This window comes from Coregonus clupeaformis, chromosome 34 (assembly GCF_020615455.1).
Source record: "Coregonus clupeaformis isolate EN_2021a chromosome 34, ASM2061545v1, whole genome shotgun sequence".
Classification (NCBI taxonomy): domain Eukaryota; kingdom Metazoa; phylum Chordata; class Actinopteri; order Salmoniformes; family Salmonidae; genus Coregonus; species Coregonus clupeaformis.
In genome coordinates this window covers 28,792,018-28,817,623 of record NC_059225.1, presented here as the reverse complement: position 1 = coordinate 28,817,623, position 25,606 = coordinate 28,792,018, and the positions used below count along the sequence as shown (strand labels likewise).

At 42.9% G+C, this 25,606-nt stretch overlaps 1 protein-coding gene across 1 annotated transcript in view; it reads right to left on the bottom strand.

The window, feature by feature from the left end:
* Window positions 1-4,973: 4,973 nt before the first annotated feature.
* The window catches only part of LOC121549980 (phenylalanine--tRNA ligase, mitochondrial), a 136,924-nt gene continuing 116,291 nt past the window's right edge, over window positions 4,974-25,606 (bottom strand). Inside the window, exon 8 of the mRNA XM_041862020.2 lies at window positions 4,974-5,374. Within this exon, the coding sequence (XP_041717954.1) occupies window positions 5,236-5,374 (139 nt within the window). The 3' untranslated portion in view covers window positions 4,974-5,235. The remainder of the gene's footprint in view (window positions 5,375-25,606) is intronic.

Here is a 25,606-nt window from a genome sequence, read left to right as displayed (position 1 = left end):
CTCCCCCCCCCCCAAGCTAATTTTCCCCAATTGATATGGGCCCTTGTCAGTGGCGTTTGTCAGGGTCTGGGGCTGCTATTGATCTAGCCTGCACCACCACCACGCTCAGAGAAAATTAGCAATTGAAGACTTTATTTCCAAAACGATTCACATTTGTGTTTTTCTTCAGAAATCATTGCTTATGGGCACCTTCGTGTGTGTGTGAAATATGACCGTTCTGAGTAATGTAACTCAATATTAGGAAGGCGTTCTTAATGTTTTGTAAACTCAGTGTATATCAATTGTTTTGCTGGAATGGAATGTTATCCTGTATATGTGACTGTGATGGGCACAGCCCCAGACCATTACTCCTCCTCCACCAAACTTTACTGTTGGCACTATGCATTCGGGCAGGTAGCGTTCTCCTGGCATCCGCCAAACCCAGATTCGTCCGTCGGACTGCCAGATGGTGAAGTGTGATTTATCCCTCCAGAGAATGCATTTCCACTGCTCCAGAATCCAATGGCGACGAGATTTACACCACTCCAGCCGACGCTTGGCATTGCGCATGGTGATCTTAGGCTTGTGTGTGGCTGCTTGGCCATGGAAACCCATTTCATGAAGCTCCCGATGAACAGTTCTTGTGCTGACGTTGCTTCCAGAGGCAGTTTGGAACTCGGTAGTGAGTGTTGCAACCGAGGACAGACCATTTTTACATGCTACGCTCTTCAGCAGTCGGCGGTCCCGTTCTGTGAGCTTGTGTGGCCTACCACTTCGCGGCTGAGCCGTTGTTGCTCCTAGACGTTTCCACTTCACAACAACAGCACTTACAGTTGACCGGGGCAGCTCTAGCAGGGCAGAAATTTGACGAACTGACTTGTTGGAAAGGTGGCATCCTATGATGGTGCCACATTGAAAGTCACTGAGCTCTTCAGTAAGGCCATTCTACTGCCAATGTTTGTCTATGGAGATTTCATGGCTGTGTGCTCAATTTTATACACCTGTCAACAACGGATGTGGCTGAAATAGCCGAATTCACTAATTTGAAGGGGTGTCCACATACTTTTGTATATATAGTGTGATTGTCTCACCTAGCTATCTTAAGATGAATGCACTTAATGTAAGTTTCTCTGGATAAGAGCATCTTCTAAATGACTGAAATGTCAAATGTAAATCTTTTACATACAGATCTCATATTACTGTATTGAATATATTTTTTAAACTTTATAAAAAATGTAGTTATTTGTTACATTTGACTATGTAAAACCTAGAGTAGCAGTACTACTTATTTCTCTGAGTGAGGCAGATATAAAGCATTTAGCAAAAAAACATGATTATTTGTCTCTCTGAAATAAAACCATCAAGTGATAGATTTTAAACAAATACATATCTGTCATTGAAAAACCCCATGCGATGATTAGATACTGAAAAAACACACCAATCTCTTTCATAATTTCTTTAAACAATAAAACAATCTGAAAATGGATATTTAGCGTTTTGGAATGAAACTCTTAAATTTCTTCTAAATGGACTTTCTCTGGGCCTTGGAGCACCTAAGTATTGTCTTTAATTTCCTAATCTTTCACTGGGTGAAAAATACCTGATGTTTCTCTTCAAGCGTCCCAAATGTCCTGGTGCCATGGCCCAAGGCTGTAGTTTGGCAGCCTGGCCTCAAGGACTAGACGTAACATAGTAAATGTATCCCTGTGAAACTCAAATAAATCTGATATGTTGTGTTTTGAATGGTTACATAATACAGAAGGTTACTTAGGCCAAAAACAAAAGGAGGGAGGATGGTCGGCAAAGGGTGGTTTAGGATATAACGTGAACGTCTAGCAACCCAAAGGTTGCGTGTTTGAATCACATCATGGACAACTTTAGCATTTTAGCTAATTAGCAACTTTGCAACTACTTACTACTTTTTAGCTACTTTTCAACTACTTAGCATGTTAGCTGACCCTAACCCTAACTCCTAATCCTAACTCCTAACCTTAATGCCTAACCTTAAGCTAGCCAACGTTAGCCAGTTAGCTTGGTTGCTTGACTGCTGTTGTTTGGTCAGAACGCTCGGATCAACCCTACTCCTCGGCCAGAGCGTCCAGTGTGCGCTCTGAACGCTCTGAGAGCGAAACGCTCAGAATTTACGAACGGATAATCTGACAAAGCTCTGAGTTTACGAACGCACAGAGCACACTCTGGCACTCGAGATTAAATTTACAAACACACCCGTTGTATAAGCCAGCCTTTAGTCTTGAAATAGTTGGTTGTTTAGCACATGGCCCCACATGTGAATCCTTAAAGAGATGGGTGGGGCTAAAGCTTAAGAGGGTGTGAACGATAATGAGTGGGTGTAGACAAAGAAGAGGTCTCCAGTAGGTACCAAAACATTCAAGGAGCATTTTCTCAAAAGTTAGGTTACAAGTTTATCAACTTTCCAAGCAGAATTACTTTCCCATTGTTTCTCAACTGTAGTATATGATATACCATTTTCTAGCTCTGAGTCTCTAAAAACACAATTTCAAATGTTGCTACATAAGACCGAATCGAGCTGGTGGAACATATGTAATTTGTAACATATCATACAAAATGGATGATGGACATCCACAAATTAATATATACCATACGAAACGTAACATAACATACAGTATCATACCAAATGGACGGAGAAACTCATCACGTCGCAATTTAATTTGTACTCCCAAGGGCTTCCATTTTCTCTGTTCCTCTCCAACCAATTCAAAAAAAGAAACAATTACATTTACATAATTTAGCAGACGCTCTTATCCAGAGCGACTTACAAATTGCTGCATTCAACTTATGATAGCCAGTGGGACAACCACTTTTTTTTTATGGGGGGGTGGGGGAGGGGGGTAGAAGGATTACTTTATACTATTCCAGGTATTCCTTAAAGAGGTAGGGTTTCAAGTGTCTCTGGAAGGTGGTCAGTGACTCCGCTGTCCTGGCGTCGTGGGGGAGCTTGTTCCACCATTGGGGTGCCAGAGCAGCAAATAGCTTTGACTGGGCTGAGCGGGAACTGTGCTTCCGTAGAGGTAGGGGAGCTAGCTCCCCTCCCTCATGCCCTCGTTTGGGTGTAGGGTCTGATCAGAGCCTGAAGGTAAGGAGGTGCCGTTCCCCTCACAGCTCCGTAGGCAAGCACCATGGTCTTGTAGTAGATGCAAGCCTCAACTGGAAGCCAGTGGAGTGTGCGGAGGAGCGGGGTGACATGAGAGAACTTGGGAAGGTCGAACACCAGACGGGCTGCAGCGTTCTGGATAAGTTGTAGGGGTTTAATGGCACAGGCAGGGAGCCCAGCCAACAGCGAGTTGCAGTAATCCAGACGGGAGATGACAAGTGCCTGGATTAGGACCTGTGCCGCTTTCTGTGTAAGGTAGGGTCGTACTCTGCGAATGTTGTAGAGCATGAACCTGCAGGATCGGGTCACCGCTTTGATGTTAGCGGAGAACGACAGGGTGTTGTCCAGGGACACGCCAAGGTTCTTTGCACTCTGGGAGGAGGACACAATGGAGTTGTCAACTGTGATGGCGAGATCATGGAGCGGGCAGTCCTTCCCCGGGAGGAAGAGCAGCTCCGTTTTGCAGAGATTCAGCTTGAGACATTGTCATAATGAAATGGGCCCTTTCTTTGACAGCTCTATTCTGTTGGGTCAGTTTGTCAATCTAGCGCTCCGTATAGCCTACATACCCAATGGCAGCAGTGAAACAACAAGAGAATCATGATGATTCTATAGACAGAGATTGGAGGCAGGGGATGATGATGTGTTATTGTTTCTAATGACTTCTTAATGAAGAGGCTTACAGCGCATAAAATAAATATGGAACACACATAGTCTCATCTGGTATTCATACAGGTTCTTACAGTCTTAAACAGAATAGCGGGCGTAATAGATCTACTGTGAATGCATAATCACTGTTAACAAGACTGATGAGGGCAGAGGTTGTTCCAAAAACATTGGTGCTCAATCTGCAGTATAAAATCATTTCTGCAGCTCCTCAAATATGCGTGTGCTCTGCTCAGAAAGAACGATCGCCAGGACTTTAACCAAACGTCACAGTTTATTTGAAATCCCCTGTTAAGCAAACGGACATAAAGGACACTCTTTGTACTTTCACCCAGCGGTGAGACAATACCGGCTTTTATTACAATGCTTCTCAGGTAGTGCACCAACACATCCTCTCCTCCCTCCCCACTCTTAATAACACATCCGTTAAGAAAATACTAAAAATACAAACGTCGACATGAATCATCAACAGGACTGTATTGTGTTCGTTCGTCGGTCTCTCTCACCAGGCTGGTAAGGAGGCAATGGCATGAAAGGCTTTAGGTGACACATTCCCCCTCCACACTGTGGATTGCGTTATTTAAGAGCAGCCGCCCACTGCTTCACATGAAAGGTTACTGGAGGCTCTAATGATAAGAGTTGCTAGGTACTGCGGTGGTAGTAAAGAAGAATCAGCTAATATAATATGTCAGTTAACAGACACTTTTATTCAAAGCAATTTACAGTACAATGAGTGCATCCATTTTTTGTATGTGATCCATGCAGGAATTGAACCCACTACCTTGGCGTTGCTAGCGCAGTGCTCTTACCACACAGGACCACTATCTAACAGTCACATTGAAGGACACTTTCAAGGAGGTCTAGTCATTACCTATTGTCTCGTACCAAACCTCTCCTCAGGGACCCCCAGCCGTTCCATGCATTTGAACTATTCCAGAGCTAACACACCTGATTCAACTTGACAACTAATCATCAAGCCCTGGACTACTTGAATCAGGTGAGTTATCTCAGGGCTACAACAAAACTGTGAAACGTCTGGGACAGTTTGCTACAGCAGGAAAATAGTCCCACAGCAACAGGAAATTTGAATTATTATGGTGATTATAATTAATGGACCTTTTTGTAGGGGTTGATAAATTTTTCGTTAGGGCAAATGAAGTCTGACATTTTTAAGTGGAAATTACAAACTTTTGAATCTTTTTTAAACCTTGAATACACTACAACACTCTCAGCAACAAAAGAGTGATCAAATTAAGATCCTACATCTATAGGTAATACAACCAGTTGCATTCTTGTTGTACTACGAAGAGGAGGGACTCCAGGGATGGTCCTTAGGCCTCCCCTCGTGTCTCTATGAGTTTGGGTGGTACCTTTCCGTTTTGGCAGGTTTTAACCCGATTTTTCCCTGTTTCGCGCCTACTGAGCACAACCCAGGGGAGGGGGCGGTGGAGGGGGTCTCAGTACCGCCCCTTCACGCCCAGTTCCTGCTCGGCGGTGTGCTCGATGGCGGCGTGGAGAACACGCACCTCCTCCTGGGTCAGGGTCCTCTCCATGTGGCGGTAGGTGATGCGGTAACAGTGGCTGTGCTTCTGCGTCCTGTGGGGAGAGAAGAAGAGAGACTGGGGTTAAGAGGACTGAGAGGGATCAAGAGAGGGTGTAGGTCACAGTGGAATTGCAGTGGTTTTAAGAATTTAAACACCACGAACATGATTTAAAAATACATATATTTTTGGAGACTAATGAACACCAATAAACACAAGAGCTATGTTTGACCTCTCCAGTGAGATCCACATGGACAATCCCAATTAGATCAGACAATATTCATTTTGTCTACAAAGGTGCTTAACAATATTTGTCACATCCCTCCATTCCTAAGGGATATAGAAAGACATTAGGTGAGATATTAGAGCCTACAGTAGTCAAGATACTGGATTACGCATGCACACACACACACACACGCACGAGCCCACACACACACACACCCACCCACCCACCCACCCACACACACACACACACACACACACACACACACACACACACACACACACACACACACAGTCCCTGTCTCTCTAGGGGACAGTAATGAGGATCTTCAAAGTACAGCGAAGGAAAATGAACATGAACAACAGTAGTATCCGCCACAAAAAGTAGTTCAAAAGCTAAGCATGGCCCTTTTGTCATTTCCATATTCCGGGGCTCATTGAAACCAACGGCTGAGATTTGAATTGTGCCCCAAAGCACCCAGCTAAGACAAAATGTCTGAGAGAAGACTTCTGAAAGACAGAGCCTTGGGATTCAACAGCCCAAACACCATGGGATCCCTGAGAAAATCAGATTCGGCTTCATACCAGCAGACTTCCACTGTCAGGAGGACACAGTGTCTACTGCTGCAGAGATAATAATTCAAACAGAGAAGTGGTGACAAAGTCGCGCTGTGGTTTCAGTTTTTAAACAGTGCCTAATGTCTCTCCTTCCTAAGGATGCATTTAATAACAGTATTTGAACAGGGCCCAATGTCGCTGTGCCAACAGTTTTCTGATAAAAGTCCTAATTTCAAGTACATTCGTCACCGGTCCTAATTTCTGTATACTTTCTAGTCCTAGCTCAAAACCATAAACTCTTAATTTGGCAAGGCTACAGCAGACCTCAGACTATGCCTGTGAAGTTCCATGGCATAACACATTTCCCCTTGACACATCGCAATATGAGGGTGCATTTTCTAAAAACAGTGCAGACGACTGCTGCTCATTACTGGGAAAACAGAGGCGAACTGTTTTCCCTGAGAATGCAGATATCCACTGGAAATGAGACACTGTAACTACGACGAGGCGGCGGCGACACTCAGGCCGGGTTTAGCCACGTTTAAGCAGAAAACCCTTTAGGGCCATAAACGGGAGCTTCGCTCTCGCCTTTCATTTCTCTCCAGCTCTGGCAGACAGGAGAATAGATTACATTTCTCCAGCTTTACAGTGTTCTATACGGTGGTGGGGGCTGTGCCAGAGGTGTCTGTTTCTTCCCTCCTCTACTCTCTGAAAGGGCAACCTTGTTTCACAGAAAACTCGTCCTCGTGGGCTGCCACGCTAAGAATAGCTGCAGCCCGAGAGAGTGTGATCTCTGGGTAACCTTGTCGGGGGGTGAGTGACAGATGAAAAAATATAATTTAGAGCGCACGGCGTGGAAAGAGATAATTGGTTTATCGGACCGACATCCTTGTTAAAAAGAAAAAAGAGAAGAAAATAAATCACACTCTCAGCTAGAGAGCTACTGTGGGCAGCTTCGTAAATACCAGCCCTGACAAATTTAGGCCACCACTGATTGCCACTGGGACATTGCATGGCACTCGCACACACACACAGCTGTGTCTTACTATACTTTTTGGGGAACAACAATCAAGTCCCATTCAAAATCCTATTGTCCCTAACCCCTAAACCCTATTTTTTAACCCCCCCTCCCCCCCTTCACAGCCAAAACCAGCTAATGAGAAAAAGTGTTTTTTTTTTCCTCCAGCACTGAGCTTTCACACGGTTATTCTCCCTCTCCCTCCATCATTGACTTGATGAGCTAATGGATGATGATGAGCTAATGGAATTTGCTCCAAACCAGACCTGTGTATTAATGATAATAGAGTGCAGCCCATAACTATCAACTGTACAGGAGGGGAGGGGACATTTCCTGAGGCGATTCCGACTTGATAATGGAGAAATTAATTATTCAAGGTCCGAGCTCATCAAAAATAATCAATGATCGGCCATGACACCCCGTTAGAAATGGCATTTGTTGTCTCCATCCATGGCGGTTGGTTCATGCATAGCTTCCCCCGTTTCGCGCTCTCTCTCCCCCGTCTGTCTTAGCAAAAAGAGCATCTGACATTTCCACCCAACACGCAGTTGTTCAATAATTCAGTGCGCAGAAGGAGAACAGTGATCGAAACACACAATACAATCACTATTTATTGTAGAAGTCTCCATTTTATTGCCCTGCATAATTTGGTTTACAGTCAGCCAGCTGGCTGTCGATTATTCACACTGGCTTCTTCCAAAGGGAGAAAAACAGACCTGTCCAGGAGCATGGAGGATGGGGCCTCCAAGGCCGGCAGGGCAGATGTTAGAAAACGATCTAACAAAGATTGGGGTGCTGTAATCGGGAATGTACAGTATGTTCAGAAAGATTTATGTAGTGAAGCAAAGCAAGCTTTGTTGTGGCGGGAAACTCAGCAGACAATGTCAAAACAAAATGTTCAATCAAATGTGAGGTCAAACAAATACAGTTCTCCTGACACACGTTGTGATTTTGTTGATTACATGTTGTGTAACTCTCCAGGCCACTCTTTTCAGGAGTGAGTATACCTATTTTCAGTGAGTGAAGAGGGTATCCAGCAGACAAAGCGTTACAAACTGCGACACAAACTGGTTGTAATCATGATGTCATTATAACCTATTGGGTATCTACAGTCACAAGAGTGACAGAGCGATGCTTAGGGGGATGTTTGGAGGAGTTGGGCTGGGAGAGGGGTCAGTGGCGGGCTGAGGGAAGAGAAGCTTGGAAGAGGAGGAGAGACGACCAGTGCCAAACACACAGGAAGCAGGAAGACCACTCTAATTGGTCCCAGTGCCTTGGCAGCAGCTAATGGGGATCTATAATAAATACAAATACCACTTTCTCTCTCTCACTTTCTCTTTCATGCTCTCCAACACTCTGACGCACACACACACTGCTCCAACACAAACCCGGTGCCAGGATAAAGTGACTAAGGGGGCAGTTGACATTGGCGAGGGGGCTACATTTTTGGGGGTTCTTGCATTGGAATTATATTGAATTCTGCTTATATAATCACGCTATACCACAATAAACAAAGTTCAAATGCCGACACTCCGAGATCATTGAGTGCTTTGAGAATCTGTAGCTTCTCTCTGCTGCACTGTATCAGCACACTGGACAGCGCCCTACAGCTAGGCCGTTTTGGTAATGAATATAGGCTAGCCATACACACAGCTGTCTTACCAAAAATAATGCAAACCAAATGCTGAAAGTAGTAACCTAATTATTCATGCATGCAAACAAAAATACTGAATAGCAGTTTGGCTTAGAATACCAGCACAACTGTGAATGCGAATGAATGCAAACAGAATAAGACAGCGGTACCAAGTAGTAGGCCTAGTAAACAAAATATCAGATCGATAGAGGCATGACACAATCTATATTTAGGCTAGTTACATTAACAGTAAACAAACGTAGTAAACAAATGGTGAATGGAGATCCAAATAACCAAAACATAGCCTACAGCCTACTACAGTGAGACGCAGCCATGCACAGCTGTCTTGCCAAATAAATACAGGCTCGCTTCAAACATGGAAAATAATGCCGCTCGCTCATGAGTTCAGCAACACGTTGTGATATGGCACAATACACTTCTGGGAATCAAATTCGACCCACGTAATCAATTAAGCAATTGTCAGCCTACCATAAACATGTTTCCAATACGTACACTTCCATTTACAGCAACCAAATAAAATAGGCTACCAAGAACACCATAATAGAATACAACCTATCTATTTCTATGATGAATTATACCGATATGTATCTATACCCAGGGGCGTCACTTGGATTCTTGCATTGTAATTATATTGAATTCTGCTTATAATCACACTATACCATAATAAACACAAAAGTTCAAAAAATGCTTTTGCTGCGCTCTATCAGCACCATGGACAGCGCCCTGCATACTAAAGCAAGATTCTAAAAAAAATAAAAAAAACTGCTAGATTGTTTCAATCTTTGCTTTTCAAAAGAGTTGCAGCTTCCTTGATGCTCTGTGGAACTTCCTGAGTAATCAATCATTCCATTCTCCCCGAAATCTTCTTGTAAGATCCCCCTCAAATGCCATTTGGATTACTTGAGCTTTCCTCGGGTGTAGCATGCTTCTTCTGTGCTGACTGAACACGTTTGTCAAAGTGGAAAATGAGTTCTCCCATGTAGCTATGGACACCCCAAAAGTCAGTCCATGTTTCAGTGCAGTTAGCACAGTCAGCATAGTGGAGAGAGGCCAAGAGAATCGTTGAGGATATCAAGTGAGGTCCATCTGTCCTTATTGGAGCCAGAGTGGGCGATATCAGTCTGCAAAAACTGGCGAGCGACACTAAACTCAGCTTCCACCAAATCTGTTTTGCTTGGATCCAGCAGTGGTCTCACCTTTTTCACTGTAGAAGAAAGTCATGTCTCTCTGGATCAAGGGCACACAGGGCCTCCACCAGTTGGCTGTTGCATTCCCTGAATCGTTCGGACATTTCACCAATAACTGCGTCCAACGTGCCGAAGAACAGTCTTTTACACTCAGTCTCTTCTTCTCTGTCCTGCTGGCCTACTGTACTTGTGGTGCTAGTACAACAACCTCTCCCTCAACATCAGCAAAACAACAAGCAGAGGACTTCAAGAGGCAACATGCCCCGATCCACATCAACGGGACTGCAGAAAGTCAGCAGTTTTAAGTTCCTCGGCGTCCACATCACCGAGGACTTGACATGGACCAACAACACCACCACTCGTCAAGAGGGCGCAACAGCATCTCTACTTCATAAGGCGGCTGAAGAAATTTGGCATGCCACCCAGGGTCCTCTCCAAATACTATCGCTGCACCATCGAGAGCGTTCTGACCGGTTGCATCATGGCCTGGTACGTGAATTGCCCCGTCCAACAGGCTCAGAGACAGTTTCTATCTACAAGCCATCAGACTGCTTAACACGAATTGGACTGACCACCTGCTCTGATTCTCTGCACCTTAACACACATGCACTAACTCACGCACACACCCACACAGACATACACACACCCACACACACATTCCAACTGCTGCTACCAGACTCTTATTATGATCGCTAAATACTGCACAATTGAAACACTTGACCCACAATCCCCAAAACACGTGTAAATATTGGACTAAATTGTTCTTTCCTGTATTATACTGATGCTAAAATGTTTATTCTATTCTACTGAGACATTTACTTTATGTTTGCATTCTTCTCTTATTATTTGTTATTGTTGTTGCATTGTGGAGAAGGAACCCTGCAAGTAAGCATTTTGTTGGACCATGTGTATCCCGTACATATGGGAAAAATAAAACTTGAAAACACACACACACACACTGGGAGTCCATATAGGTCTGTCTGGTCAATATTGCACCACACACTGTACAGCTATTCAAATTGAGAGCACAGACAATATGTTTTCCCACCTCCAAACAATTTTTGTTTGTTTTCATGTGATTGCAAGTCATCTCATGCTAAACATCCTATATTTTCAAGTAATTTATCTATAGTCAGGGAGACGTTATCCTATACGCACCAATGTAATTGAGAAAGAATCTGAGTAATTGTAGTACACAGGAATCTGAACATCCTCTGCATTTGCATACATTTCCATTAATTAATTTGTCATTTCAGTTGGTATTTCTTTCTTGAAGCTTTATTTTCTCTTCTCTCCTTGATGCTTTTTACGCTTAACTGGGGGGATACATCTAAGCCATCCTACATTTAGCTGACACAAGTCTTAGAGAAAAAGCATAACGGTTGTACAAGGTATATAAAATCACATGAGTCATCAGATCAAGGGTTTTCGGAGGCCATTTGCAGATCCAGGGGAATTTGGGGCTGCAGGAAAAATCATTGCTTTTCATGTTGTGTATGTTGCTTCAGGCCAGGGGATGGGCAGCGAAAAGATGAGTGTAGTGTTTCATTCACAAGAGGGAACGGGGGAAGGCTGCTTGCTGGGACAATGCCCCCCCCCCCCTCCAATGGCTGCCATTCTGAGATGAGATTCCGAGATGAGAGGAAAGAGGAGCAGACCGGGGACTCTCTCCAGACTCCATGCCATGCTAATGATGCCAAGTAGTGCTGCTAGTAACCAACAAGGCACTGGGATAGTAAAACGATACCTGGTTAGCGATGCTGGTTCATTGATGTGCTTTCCTCTCAGAGTCTCTGGGATAGCGCATCGACCCAATATGATAGCAATTAGAGGGTATAGTTGCTACACTGGATAGTGGAAAATGCCTCGGCCGTTCAAGAGAAAATCTCTATTTCTTTTCACTTCAATGACAGGCTCTCCAAGAGAGATACTGCTTTGTCATTCACAAATTATGCTTTTGCAAGGATTTTTCATTGTTGTCTTGGTTTTGAGAGTGAATAAGCTTTGCTATCTACAGTCACACACATAGCCACCCCAATAGTATATGCGATTTCCAAACTGTAGCGCTTTACTGAATAAAAGAGATGACATCACAGTCTGGCAAAGAACACACAAAACATGAGTTCAGCTAGTGAGAAATCACAAATGAGCATGGAACTGTGTCTCTCTCAAGATGTCTACCCCCATTAGTACTTGCTACATCTTAGCAGTAGAAGAAGACATAGTGGTACCTCTGTTAATAACTCAACTTAATCAAACCCTTTCTATCACTGTGATGTCCGTTCTGTAAGAGGATTTGGCTCAGGCCCAAACGCTCGTCCGCCATGATGAAAGACCTGTTCCCCCTCATCAAAGCAATGGCAGCCTTCTCTTCTCTTCTTCTTGGAAGACGCTTGGAAGAGGCGCGGGCACAGAAATCCATTTGCATTTCATTAAACGTTGCCGATTCGCATTCTTGACTTAGGGCCGGACACTCCTTTTTTTCGCATTAATCCGACAACTAATTTATTAATTAGACCCAACAGACAAGTAGGGTTACAAAACAACACAACAGTTAGTACATTAATCTTAAGATAGCTAGGTGAGATATCACAGTCATAGTAAGTACATCCCCAGTAAAGAAGTTATCAGAAATGTCAATGCTAGTAGGAAAAGACATCTGCAAGTTATTATTTGTATTATATATATATATATATATATATATATATTATTATTTTTTTGTGGGGGGGGGTCTTTATTAAGATACTCTTTGAAGAGGTAGGGCTTCAGATGTTTTCATAAGAGGGGCATGGATTCTGCTGTCCTAGCATCAGGGGGAAGCTGGTTCCACCATTGGGGTGCCAGGACAGAGAAGAGCTTTGACTGGGCTGAGTGGAGGCTGACCTCCCATAAGGGTGGGACAGCCAAGAGACCAGAGGTGGCAGAACAGAGTGCTTGGGTTGGGATGTAGGGTTTGAGCATAGCCTGAAGGTAGGGAGGGGCAGTTCCCTTTGCTGTGCTTTAGGCAAGTACCATGGTCTTGTAGTGGATGCGAACTTTGACTGAAAGCCAATGGAATGTACAGAGGAGTGGGGTGACATGGGAGAACTTGGGAAGGTTGAACACCAGACGGGCTGCGGCATTCTGGATAAGTTGCAGGGGTTTCATGACACAAGCGGGGAACACAGTCAACTGAGAGTTGCAGTAGTCTAGATGGGATATGACGAGTGCCTGGATTAGGACCTGCGCCGCTTCCTGTGTGAGGAAAGGTCATACTCTACGGATGTTGTAGAGCATGAACCTGCAGGAGCGAGTCATTGTTTTGATGAGAACGACAGGGTGTTGTCCAGGGTCACGCCAAGGTTATTTGCACTCTGGGAGGTGGACACCGTGGAGTTGTTGACCGTGATGGAGAGGTTTTGGAGCGAGCAGGCCTTCCCCGGGAGGAAGAGCAGCCTAGTCGTGTTCGAGGTTGTGCTTGAGGTGGTGGGCCGACATCCAAGCTTAGATACCGTATCTGACAGACACTCAGAGATGCGTGCCACCACCTGGACGTCAGAAGGGGAATGAGAAAAGTAGTTGAGTTTCATCTGCATAGCAATGATAGGAGAGACCATGAGATATGATGGAGCCGAGTGACTTAGTGACTGAGCAGGAGGGGAGAGTCAAATCGGCCGGAAGGAAAGGGGAAAGTGGGAGTCAAAGGAGGCAGAAAGGGAGGAGAGTAGGGTCGAAGAGGCAGAGTAAGGAGGCAGGAGGTAGAAGGATTTATCAGAAGGGAGAGATGATAGGATAGAAGAGGAGAGAGTAGTGGGAGAGAGAGAGCGCAGATTGCGATGGTGCATGACCATCTGGGTAGGGGCTGAGTGGGTAGGGTTTGAGAAGAGAGGGAGAAAAAAGAAACAAAGTAGTGATCAGAGACCTGGAGAGGGTTGCAGTGAGATTAGTAGGCGAACAGCCTCTAGTAAAGATGAGATGAAGCATATTGCCTGCCTTGTGAGTGGGAGGGGACTGGGTAAGGATGAGGTCAAAAGAGGCAAGAAGGGGAAAGAAAGAGGTGTAAAGAAATTAGTTGAAGTCGGGAGGTTGAAGTCACCCAGTATGATGAGTGGTGAGACATCGTCGGGAAATTAGCTTATTAAGGTGTTTAGCTCATTAAGGAACTTTTCAAGGGCACCTGGTGGGCGATAGGTGACAACAATGTTAAGCTTGAGTGGTCAACTGACAGTGACAGCATGGAATTCAAATGAGAAGAAGTACCGGTGAGAGAGGAGAAAAATAGAAAATCTCCATTAAGGAGAAATGAGTAGCCCTGTGCCACCACTGTGACGAACAGATGCTCTCAGACTATGAGAGAACACATAGTCAGATGACGAGAGAGCAGCTGGAGTAGCAGTGTTCTCTGTGGTAATCCATGTCTATAATCCATACTATAAATGTGCATTGTTTCTATCAGTCTTGCCTTACCTGCATGCCTTTCACATTGACTCTAAAACAGATTTTGTTAACCCTTGATGTGTCATACTGTAAATCAAGGTAGGAGGTTTTCATCAGAAAATCACCAACCCTCAATTGAAAAAGTGTTGAAACACTGAATCTCATTTATACATGAACCCGGCGGAACCACCTGGTGCACCAGTCGCTCACATTCCCTTCATGTTAAATTCAACAGTATCTCTCCCCTATCTACACCGATGCCCCAGATCTCCAAGACAATGAGTGAAAGAGACACATCCCACATGACAAAGTAATGTGCTTAATTAGAGATAGAGGGAGCGCGAAAGAAAAAGAGAGAGAGAGGGAGAGAAAGAAAGAAAGAGAAAGAGATCCTCTCACTATGAGAAGAATAAACTTTTCAAAGGCCCCAAATTCAAATTCAAATTCAGAAGTCTCCCGGCGGAACAGCAGCAATTTCAATTATTAAGATCTCTGTCACAAATGAGGGGGAAGCAAATCATGGTGGTGGGCCCAAATAAAGAAGGGGTCCTGTAGCGCCATACATGCAAGGGGCTGTATGATTATGATTATCGTTCCATAGATGCATCAATGATTGGAACAGAGAGGTAGTGGTTTGACATCAAAGCTACCTTACCACTGACAAGGTCTCTGTAGAGGGATATACAATTGAAGATGTTGATGTATTTTCATAAACATGTTAACCTACTCATCTGATCAGTGCTTTCAGAAAGTATTCATACCACTTGACTTATTCCACATTTTGTTGTTTTACAGCCTGCATTCAACATTAATTAAAATATTATTTTTTTCTCATCCATCTACACACAATGCCCATAACGACAAAGTGAAAACATGTTTTTGGAAATGTTGGCAAATGTATTGAAAATGATATACAGAAACATCTCATTTACATAAGTATTCACACCCCTGAGCCAATTCATGTTAGAATGACCTTTGGCAGCGATTACAGCTGTGAGTCTTTCTGGGTAAGTCGAAGAGCTTTGCACACCTAGATTGTACAATATATATATATATATATATATTTTTTTTTTCTTAAGCTCTGTCAAGTTGGTTGTTAATTATTGCTAGACAGCCATTTTCAAGTCAAAACTGTAACTAGGCCACTAAAGAACATTCAATGTCATATTGGTAAGTAATTCCATTGCATATTTGGCCTTGTGTTTTAGGTTACTGCTGAAAGGTGAATTTTGTTTCCCAGTGTCCGTTGGAAAACAGACAACCAGGTTTAGCTCTATTCAATTAATTTGTATCCTAAAAAACTCCCTAGTCCTTGCCGATGACAAGCATACCCATAACATGATGCTTGAAAATATGAAGAGTGGTACTCAGTAATGTGTTGTGTTGGATTTGCCCCAAACGTAACACTTTGTATTCAGGATATAAAGTTAATTTCTTAGCCACATTTTTTACTGTTTTACTTTAGTGCCTTATTGCAAACAGGATCCATGTTCTGACCTGAGCGGTTTCCTTCCTCTCCGGCAACTGAGTAAGAAGGAAACCTGAATCTTTGTAGTGACTGGGTGTATTGATACACCACCCAAAGTGTAATTAATAACTTCACCATGCTCAAAGGGATATGAAATGTCTGCTTTGTTTTATTTTTACCCATCTACCAATAGGTGGCCTTTTTTGTGAGGCATTGGAATACCTCCCTGGTCTTTGTGGTTGAATCTGTGTTTGAAATTCACTACTTGACTGAGGGACCTTACAGATAATTGTATATGTGGGGTACAGAGATGAGGTAGTCCATGCAACTTATTATGTGACTTGTTAAGTACATTTTCACTCCTGAACTTATTTAGGGTTGCCATAACAAAGAGGTTGAATACTTATTGACTCAAGACATTTCAGCTTTTCATTTTTAATGAATTAATTTGTAAAATATTCTAAAAACATAATTCCACGGTGACATTATGGGGTATTGTGTGTAAGCCAGTGACACAACATCTTAAATTCAGAATGTAACACAACAAAATGTGGAAAGATTCAAGGGGTGTGAATATTTTCTGAAGGCACTGTATGTGTGTATGTGTGTCCCAATAGCACCACCTGTGACCCAATGTTCCCACAATTATTTTCCGGCACAGAGCAAATTTCAGGTCTGCTGAGTGCTAACTTGAACGTTGTGAAAATTCTGTGCAACTTCCAGTGAACGTTTACTGTGAACACTGAGGCTGTACCCGCTTTTAGTTACAGTTTTAACAGTGGCCATGTAGGTTACTGTGGCTATTTGATCATAATATAGGCCTACCAGTGTGGCCTACCATAAGAAATAATGGAGAAAATACATCCCATAACATTTTAACATGGAAATAACTGGTCTATCATCCGGCCTACAATAGCAGCCAATGTGTGGTGTTCAATGTAGGCCTACATTCCATGAGACTTTTGAAAAAAAAAAACATGCAGTGCTTGACATTAACCTGTTTATCCACTTGGGAATAAACGTGACTGAAAATGTTGTGTTGTTTGATGCAAGAAACCACTTTACAAAATGCATTATTATTCCCACACCATTATTACAGAGAATCAGACAAATGATGCTACCCTCTGCCTATTGGCTACTTAGCTTATTCAAGCCTGTCTCAAAATACATCACTGTCCCTTTAAGACAAAAAGAAAGCTCCCTACCTGACTCGCTTTTCAAAGATGTCTAGAAATGTATAAGTTTTGTGTAGGAAGCAATCATTCCCCTATTTTTTATTTATTTAACCTTTATTTAACTAGGCAAGTCAGTTAAGAACACATTCTTATTTACAATGACGGCCTACACCGGCCAAACTCGGACGACGCTGGGCCAATTGTGCGCCGCCCTATGGGACTCCCAATCACGGCCGGTTGTGATACAGCCTGGAATCGAACCGGGGGTCTGTAGTGACGCTTAGACCTCTGCGCCACTCGGGAGCCCCAAGTGCTGACTACAAATAATCTATAACTGGGCTAAAAAAACAGCAACTCTTTGCTGTATTCGTTGACAGTCTCTCTCTAGTCATGGTTTTAAACGTTTTGAAATCTCACAGTATCAACTTTGCTGTAGCTTTCTTTTACGCCTGCTACATTACTGCAGACACGGTCATCTCAGCGGTAATCTTATAGTGCACTTGATTTGTTCTCTGGGCCCGCCAGGAAGGCAGAGTTTGTACCTTCTGACACATGAAATGGTTTTAATGGCATTAGTTTGCCTACCCGGTGCCTAGGGCAGCTGAATCGGGTGCACCTTCCACCAACAGCCCGAGACAAATGTAAAAAAATAGGAACACAAGGCTTTACCGCTGTTTTTTTTACAGAAATGTTTGACGATCGACTAGGAATGCCTTGGAGATCGACCGGTTGGTGACCACTGCTCTAGAAAGTTGCATATAGTTCAATCTCGTGCTTCTCTCTGTGGGCTGATATTTCTATGCAGCAGTCCTGGGGGGAGCTGCGCCGCAATCCTGGGCTACTTAGAGGGAACATTACTGTGACCCACTAGAATCACATGACACCATTGTAACGATGACATTTCTTTCAGATAATGACCAGATGAAGACCTAATGATGTAAACACTGTTTTAATGATAGAATACTATAATTATAGAGGGCTGTCAGTAATCACATTTACTCTGTTATGTGGGGGAGTGAGGTGTACAACGTTTGTATAAGTTTATATTATTACTGGTTAGGGTGTCTTGAACAATTCCCAGCTAAAAGCTGAATTGCAGACACACACACACAAAAACACTTCTGACTGAAATCCTTGGGGATGAGAAGCTACCAAATTGAACACAGAAATACAGATCCAGTTCAATTCACTGTCATGAAGATGTAATCTAAACTAAAGCTTTATTACAGGAAGGTTAGGGGGTAAACCCTGCTGTGGTCGAAAGTGTCTGCCAGGGCCAGACAGAGTTTTGATCACAATGATCTGTGTTAATTTTTAATTTGATGAATACCATCGGCCTGATCAATAATTAACCGAACCTAGAGCGTGACATATAGTATCTGGGTCTCTAAAATGCAAACTGCTGAGCACTAATTTCGTTAGATTAGGTAGTTTTATGTCACCGGTTCCTCCAGTGATCAAAAGTTGTACAGAGAGCAGTCACCAACGTTATGATGTACAGTATACAAACTACGAGCTGAAAGTTGAGATGCTTATAAAAGGGTCTTACATTCATTGTTCTTTCTCTTATTTGTTCCAGACTTGCTGTGGTGAGATTCTCTCTCGCTCTCGCTCTCTCAATATATATATACAGTGCTATGAAAAAGTATTTGCTCCCTTTCAAATTTTTTCCACTTTTGCATATTTGTGAAACTGAATGTTTATCAGATCTTCAACCAAAACCTAATATTAGATAAAGGGAACATAAGTGAACAAATAACAGAACAATTACATATTTATTTCATAAACAAAGTTATGCAACACCCAATTCCCCTGTGTGAAAAAGTAATTGCCCCCTTACACTCAATAACTGGTTGTGCCACCTTTAGCTGCAATGACTCCAACCAAATGTTTCCTGTAGTTGTTGATCAGTCTCTCACGTCGCTGTGGAGGAATTTTGGCCCACCCTTCCATGCAGAACTGCTTTAACTCAGTGACGTGTGGGTTTTCAAGCATGAACTGCTAATTTCAAGTCCTGCCACAACATCTCAATTGGGATTAGGTCTGGACTTTGACTAGGCCATTCCAAAACTTCAAATGTGTTGCTTTTTAGCAATTTTCATGTAGACTTGATTGTGTGTTTTGGATCATTGTCTTGCTGCATGACCCAGCTGCGCTTCAGCTTCAGCTTCAGCTCACAGACGGATGGTCTGACATTCTCCTGTAGAATTCTCTGATACAGAGCAGAATTCATGGTTCCTTCTATTAAGGCAAGTCGTCTACGTCCTGAGGCAGCAAAGCATCCCCAAACCATCACACCACCACCACCATGCTTGACCTTTGGTATGGTGTTCTTACTGTGGAATGCAGAGTTTGGTTTTCGCCAGGCATTACTATACTTTTGAATCATCTGTCCATAGAACGTTCTTCCAAGATTCTTGATGATCAGCCAGGTGCTTTTTGGCAAACTTGAGTCAACTTTTTGGACGAGATTTGTCCCATTATGCCTGGCGAAAACCAAACACTGCATTCCACGGTAAGAACATCATACCAAAGGTCAAGCATGGTGGTGGTGGTGTGATGGTTTGGGGATGCTTTGCTACCTCAGGACCTGGACGACTTGCCTTAATAGAAGGAACCATCACAGAGAATTCTACAGGAGAATGTCAGACCATCCGTCTGTGAGCTGAAGCTGAAGCGCAGCTGGGTCATGCAGCAAGTCAATGATCCAAAACACACAATCAAGTCTACATGAAAATTGCTAAAAAGCAACAAATTGGAAGTTTTGGAATGGCCTAGTCAAAGTCCAGACCTAATCCCAATTGAGATGTTGTGGCAGGACTTGAAACGAGCAGTTCATGCTTGAAAACTGAGTTAAAGCAGTTCTGCATGGAAGAGTGGGCCAAAATTTCTCCACAGCGACGTGAGAGACTGATCAACAACTACAGGAAGCATTTGGTTGGAGTCATTGCAGCTAAAGGTGGCACAACCAGTTATTGAGTGTAAGGGAGCAATTACTTTTTCACACAGGGGAATTGGGTGTTGCATAACTTTGTTTATGAAATAAAGGAAATAAATATGTAATTGTTGTGTTATTTGTCCACTTATGTTCCCTTTATCTAATATTAGGTTTTGGTTGAAGATCTGATAAAATTCAGTATCACAAATGTGCAAAAGTAGAGAAAATTAGAAAGGGGCAAATACTTTTTCATAGCACTGTACAGTTGAAGTCGGAAGTTTACATACACTTTAGCCAAATACACATCAGTTTTTCACAATTCCTGACATTTAATCCTAGTAAAAATTCCCTGTCTTAGGTCAGTTAGGATCACCACTTTATTTTAAGAATGTGAAATGTCAGAATAATAGTAGAGAAAATGATTTATTTTAGCTTTTATTTCTTTCATCACATTCCCAGTGGGTCAGAAGTTTAGATACACTCAATTAGTATTTGGTAGCATTGCCTTTAAATTGTTTAACTTGGGTCAAACGTTTCGGGTAGCCTTCCACAATAAGTTGGATGAATTTTGGCCCATTCCTCCTGACAGAGCTGGTGTAACTGAGTCAGGTTTGTAGGCCTCCTTGCTCACACACACTTTTCAGTTCTGAACACACATTTTCTATAGGATTGAGGTTAGGGCTTTGTGATGGCTGCTCCAATACCTTGACTTTGTTGTCCTTAAGCCATTTTGCCATAACTTTGGAAGTATGCTTGGGGTCATTGTCGATTTGGAAGACCCATTTGCGACCAAGCTTTACCTTCCTGACTGATGTCTTGAGATGTTGCTTCAATATATCCACATAATTTTCCTTCGTCATGATGCCATCTATTTTGTGAAGTGCACCAGTCCCTCCTGCAGCAAAGCACCCCCACAACATGATGCTGCCACCCCGTGCTTCACGGTTGGGATGGTGTTCTTCGGCTTGCAAGCAACCCCCTTTTTCCTCCAAACATAACGATGGTCATTATGGCCAAACAGTTCTGGTTTTGTTTCATCAGATCAGAGGATATTTCTCCAAAAAGTACAATCTTTGTCCCCATGTGCTGTTGCAAACCGTAGTCTGGCTTTTTTATGGCGGTTTTGGAGCAGTGGCTTCTTCCTTGCTGAACGGCCTTTCTGGTTATGTCGATATAGGACTCGTTTTACTGTGGATATAGATCTTTTTGTACCTGTTTCCTCCAGCTAATTCCCAAGGTCCTTTTCTGTTGTTCTGGGATTGATTTGCACTTTTCGCACCAAAGTACGTTAATCTCTAGGAGACAGAACGCGTCTCCTTCCTGAGCGGTATGAAGGCTGCGTGGTCCCATGGTGTTTATACTTGCTTACTATTGTTTGTACAGATGAACGTGGTACCTTCAGGCATTTGGAAATTGCTCCCAAGGATGAACCAGACTTGTGGAGGTCTACAATTTTTTGTCAAGCAAAGAGGCACCGAGTTTGAAGGTAGGCATTGAAATACATCCACAGGTACACCTCCAATTGACTCAAAGGATGTCAATTAGCCTATCAGAAGCTTCTAAAGCCATGACATCATTTTCTGGAATTTTCCAAGCTTTTTAAAAGGCACAGTCAACTTAGTTCATGTAAACTTCTGACCCACTGGAATTGTGATACAGTGAATTATAAGTGAAATAATCTGTCTGTAAACAATTGTTGGAAAAATGACTTGTGTCATGCACAAAGTAGATGTCCTAACCAACTTGCCAAAACTATAGTTTGTTAACAAGACATTTGTGGAGTGGTTGAAAAACAAGTTTTAATGACTCCAACGTAAGTGTATGTAAACTTCCGACTTCAACTGTATATACCTGGTAATGATTGTAAATGCTTTGTAATTCTCAGATATTTCTTCATTCTGTATTACTGTCCCCACTATGACTTCATCTCTGGTTGACCTTGAGAAAACCAGCAACAGATTCGGACTGCTAGCCTATAGCTAGATACTGCACAGACAGCCATGTGATGGTAGCTAGAGTAATAAAGCATGTCACCACAGTGACCAAGAACATACTGAAACGTTGTTTGCCAAGGTTTACCAGACATGAAGACGTTAACTACCTTAAGAGGACAACAGTACATTTTACATTTACATTTGAGTCATTTAGCAGACACTCTTATCCAGAGCGACTTACAGTTAGTGAGTGCATACATTTTTCATACTGGCCCCCCGTGGGAATCGAACCCACAACCCTGGCGTTGCAAGCGCCATGCTCTACCAACTGAGCTACAGGAGGCCACATGGGGACGGCAGTTGTTTGTCGAAGGATCAGAGGCTAACACGCAGCTGCAGCTTTCTCATCACCCGGGGTCTTGCTCCGGCACTGTAAATAACTTAAGGCCTGGGTTCGCCGTGGGAGGAGGGCTCCACTGCAGGGATTTTCTTTGGATTTTCCTTGACGACCTGAACCTCCGGTGGGGCCTGGAGACCCCGGGTCGGAATATATGAGTAATAAATACTCCCTCCCCTAGAAGCAAGGCCCTGGCCAGTGAGATATTGATGGTTTGGGATAAATCCTGCATGGGCAGCTGGACGCAGCAGCGAGCCTGAGCTCAATAATAACGTGGCCCTTACTGTCGTCATCATGACAGGCTCCCAAGACAACGCTCAGGGGGAGAGCGACAGCTGAGATGAATCACTCAACGTTGTACATTACATTAGAGCGTGGCATGTGGATTGGGCATGTGTGTGTGTGTGTGTGTGTGTGTGTGTGTGTGAGTAGGTCAGTGAGGGGTTGCAAGACATTACGCTTCTCTCTCCATCTCATTGAATTCCCCTGCTAGAGACCGAGACACATTAAAGTGGGAGTAAAACAATGTGAGCAGGTCACACAGACCTAGCCTAAACCCACCAAGGCCCTCTGCTGTACTCTGCATCCACTCCCGTCTCCTTACCCAGAATACAGGGTTGAGTTCTATCAAACTAGCTACTAACTATGCATCGATCATACATGCTGCTAAAGCAAAGCCATCTGCTTTATTGGAATGCTTAAAATATGAACAAATATAGTTGGAGCATTTATCTAGCCATCTCTTCAACCATTAGCAATGATAATGGGCAGTCACATACAACAAGTAATAGTCAATGCAATTATTTTTATACCCATTACCAATTTAATTGTCCATAATTGTCACATTGTCCCTTGTTTTCTCAGCTCTATGTGGTCTTCAGTTTGTTCCTCTATTCACAGATCTAAAACCACATTACTGCTAATCAGATTGTAGGGAAACTGATATCACTTCTGTTCAGTGTCCATATTATGATTTTTTCTACAGGAGTTGTAAATGCATATCGATAGAGCATCTGATACAGTATAATAGGCATATTACCAAGTAGCATGAACATGTTCTTTTCTTCCTTTATGAAACCTTCACTGGGAGCAAGACTTGATTGTTTTAATCCACAATATTATACAGTATGATCAACTTCTAAAAGGCACTATGTTGCTCATGTTGTTAGTCTGAAGTAAGTGAGATGATTTTGGCATGCTAGTTGGGTCATGCTAACAGAGATCCTACCATTCCTAGTATTTTGCACTCAACTAGTAATGAGTGCTAAACTGTGCTAACGAGTGCTGTTAAATGTTTTGGGTTTCCCGACAAAATGGTATGGTATGGTAGTCGCTCTAGTCACCTACTCTGAAGCTCTGTTGTGCCCAGATATTTGAGTGTTCAAAATACACTCCCTGCTTTGAAACAACAAAAGCTCAGCTGTGTGATCAATCCAGTCAATATCACATGAATGAGCTTGATGTTTCCATGGATTTGAACTGCTTGTTTCAGTTTGCCATCAGATGTATCGGTGGCAATGCCAATAACTCGTGCAATATGATGCATTGCACATTATACAAATATGAGCGGTCTATAGATGTGCTGATCTATGCAGGCTATGAGTGTAAATAACACACGTGCTGCAGGCATAACGAGAAATAACCAAAAATAGGCCAATGGTTATGCTAATGCACAGTAGAGCAATGCTTATGCTAATGAATAACACATGAATAAAAACATGTTTGTCTTTAGAATATAATAAGGTCCTGGCGGAAAACAAACAAAGAAGAGAGCCTGAGGGGTTTTACGGGAATCCAAATCGATGTTTCACCGGACCCCACATTACCAAAGATGTGGCTGCCCGCGCGGATCCCCAATGGTTAGAGAGGTGGGTAGCCACACTGCTGCATGCTCAATAATTAATTGTGGATGCAAGGTGCACCGGAGTGATGGTGACAGCTTTAATTTATTTCAACTCGGGTGTTGGGAGCACTTGAAGTTGGTGAAATATTCAAGGGGGGGGCCCGTGGAGTGAAGTATTTCTTACCATGATGGGCTCTCTATCTATAGCTTGTGTGTTTCAGATGGAAATCACAACATTTTTTACATTTTTACGTCTTGTCAATATCACATCAAAAAGCTGGACAACGAGATGACATTAGGGGTTGACATAGCTGACATATTTCTGAAAAGCTGGAGCTGTCATTACACTACTGTTGTTGGATTTAATATTTTGTGGGTGATCATATCATTTCCCTCACTTATTTAATAATTATTCATAATTATTCTAGGACTGATTGTGAAAATGACCTGTCCAACGTCAGTCAACTGCCAGTCCTGATGACATTTGCTCAACGCATTTTTTTGCATACTCCAGAAGACATTAAAAAACTTGATTGAAAACTCCTCTCAGGTGACGGACTACTGCCCTAGCTCAAAAACAGGCAATCACGTCTGTGTACTGTGTAATCCCTAAAGGTATTGTAAACTACAACAGCCAACTCCCTGAATTTACGGTACAATAGCGACAGGTGCTTAAGTGTGGAACTAGCCATAGAGAACTAATAGAGCTAGCGCTTAGCTAAGGAAATAACAGTAACAATGGTAAAGTCCTGGTTGTATAAGGGGGCTGCTCAGGACCGCCAGACTGTTCCAACCATAGAAATGGAATTACCAGAACAGATATTCCCATTTATGTTGCTCTCTGATGGGTGAACTGGCGACAATATTGAGTGTACCCATGAATGTTCAAGTCAAATTGCAGAGGGGCTTTGTGCCTTCTAGCAGTTCTATTTCTATGGTTCCAACATCAAGGCCAACGTCCCATCGCTTCGCAACAGCAGCCCAGCGGGGATAATGAGTCATTAAGCCAAATTCACTGGGTTTGTGAACGCATTTGACATTAGCCTGAGCGATTCAACCAGAGATTACCCCTGCTCATTCCCGTTATTTCATTGAATTATTTATGCCTATTTATTTTATAGCTGCCAATTCCAGACTCGCATTTCCAACTAAATTCCTCGTTAATTGCTTGTTAAATGTTCCACTTGACCTTTATCAGAAGATAAAACATTCCGGATTCTATCACCTCTTTTTCGTTTAAAACACCACAACTTCTATGGACAGTTTCTGTATTTCTTACTCTGGTTTTAAGAAACCACTTATTCTATTGAGCTGATGCATGCTATCAACATTGGATTGCGGGCCGGCTATCTATTCACTGTCCATTCTCCAAGTGGAGTCGACTAAATGGAGGCTGAAATAGAGTCCGACGGCCTCTACTGACAACCGTCTTTCAGGTCAGTGAGACTGTCAAGTATTGTATTGCTCCTGAGGTGCA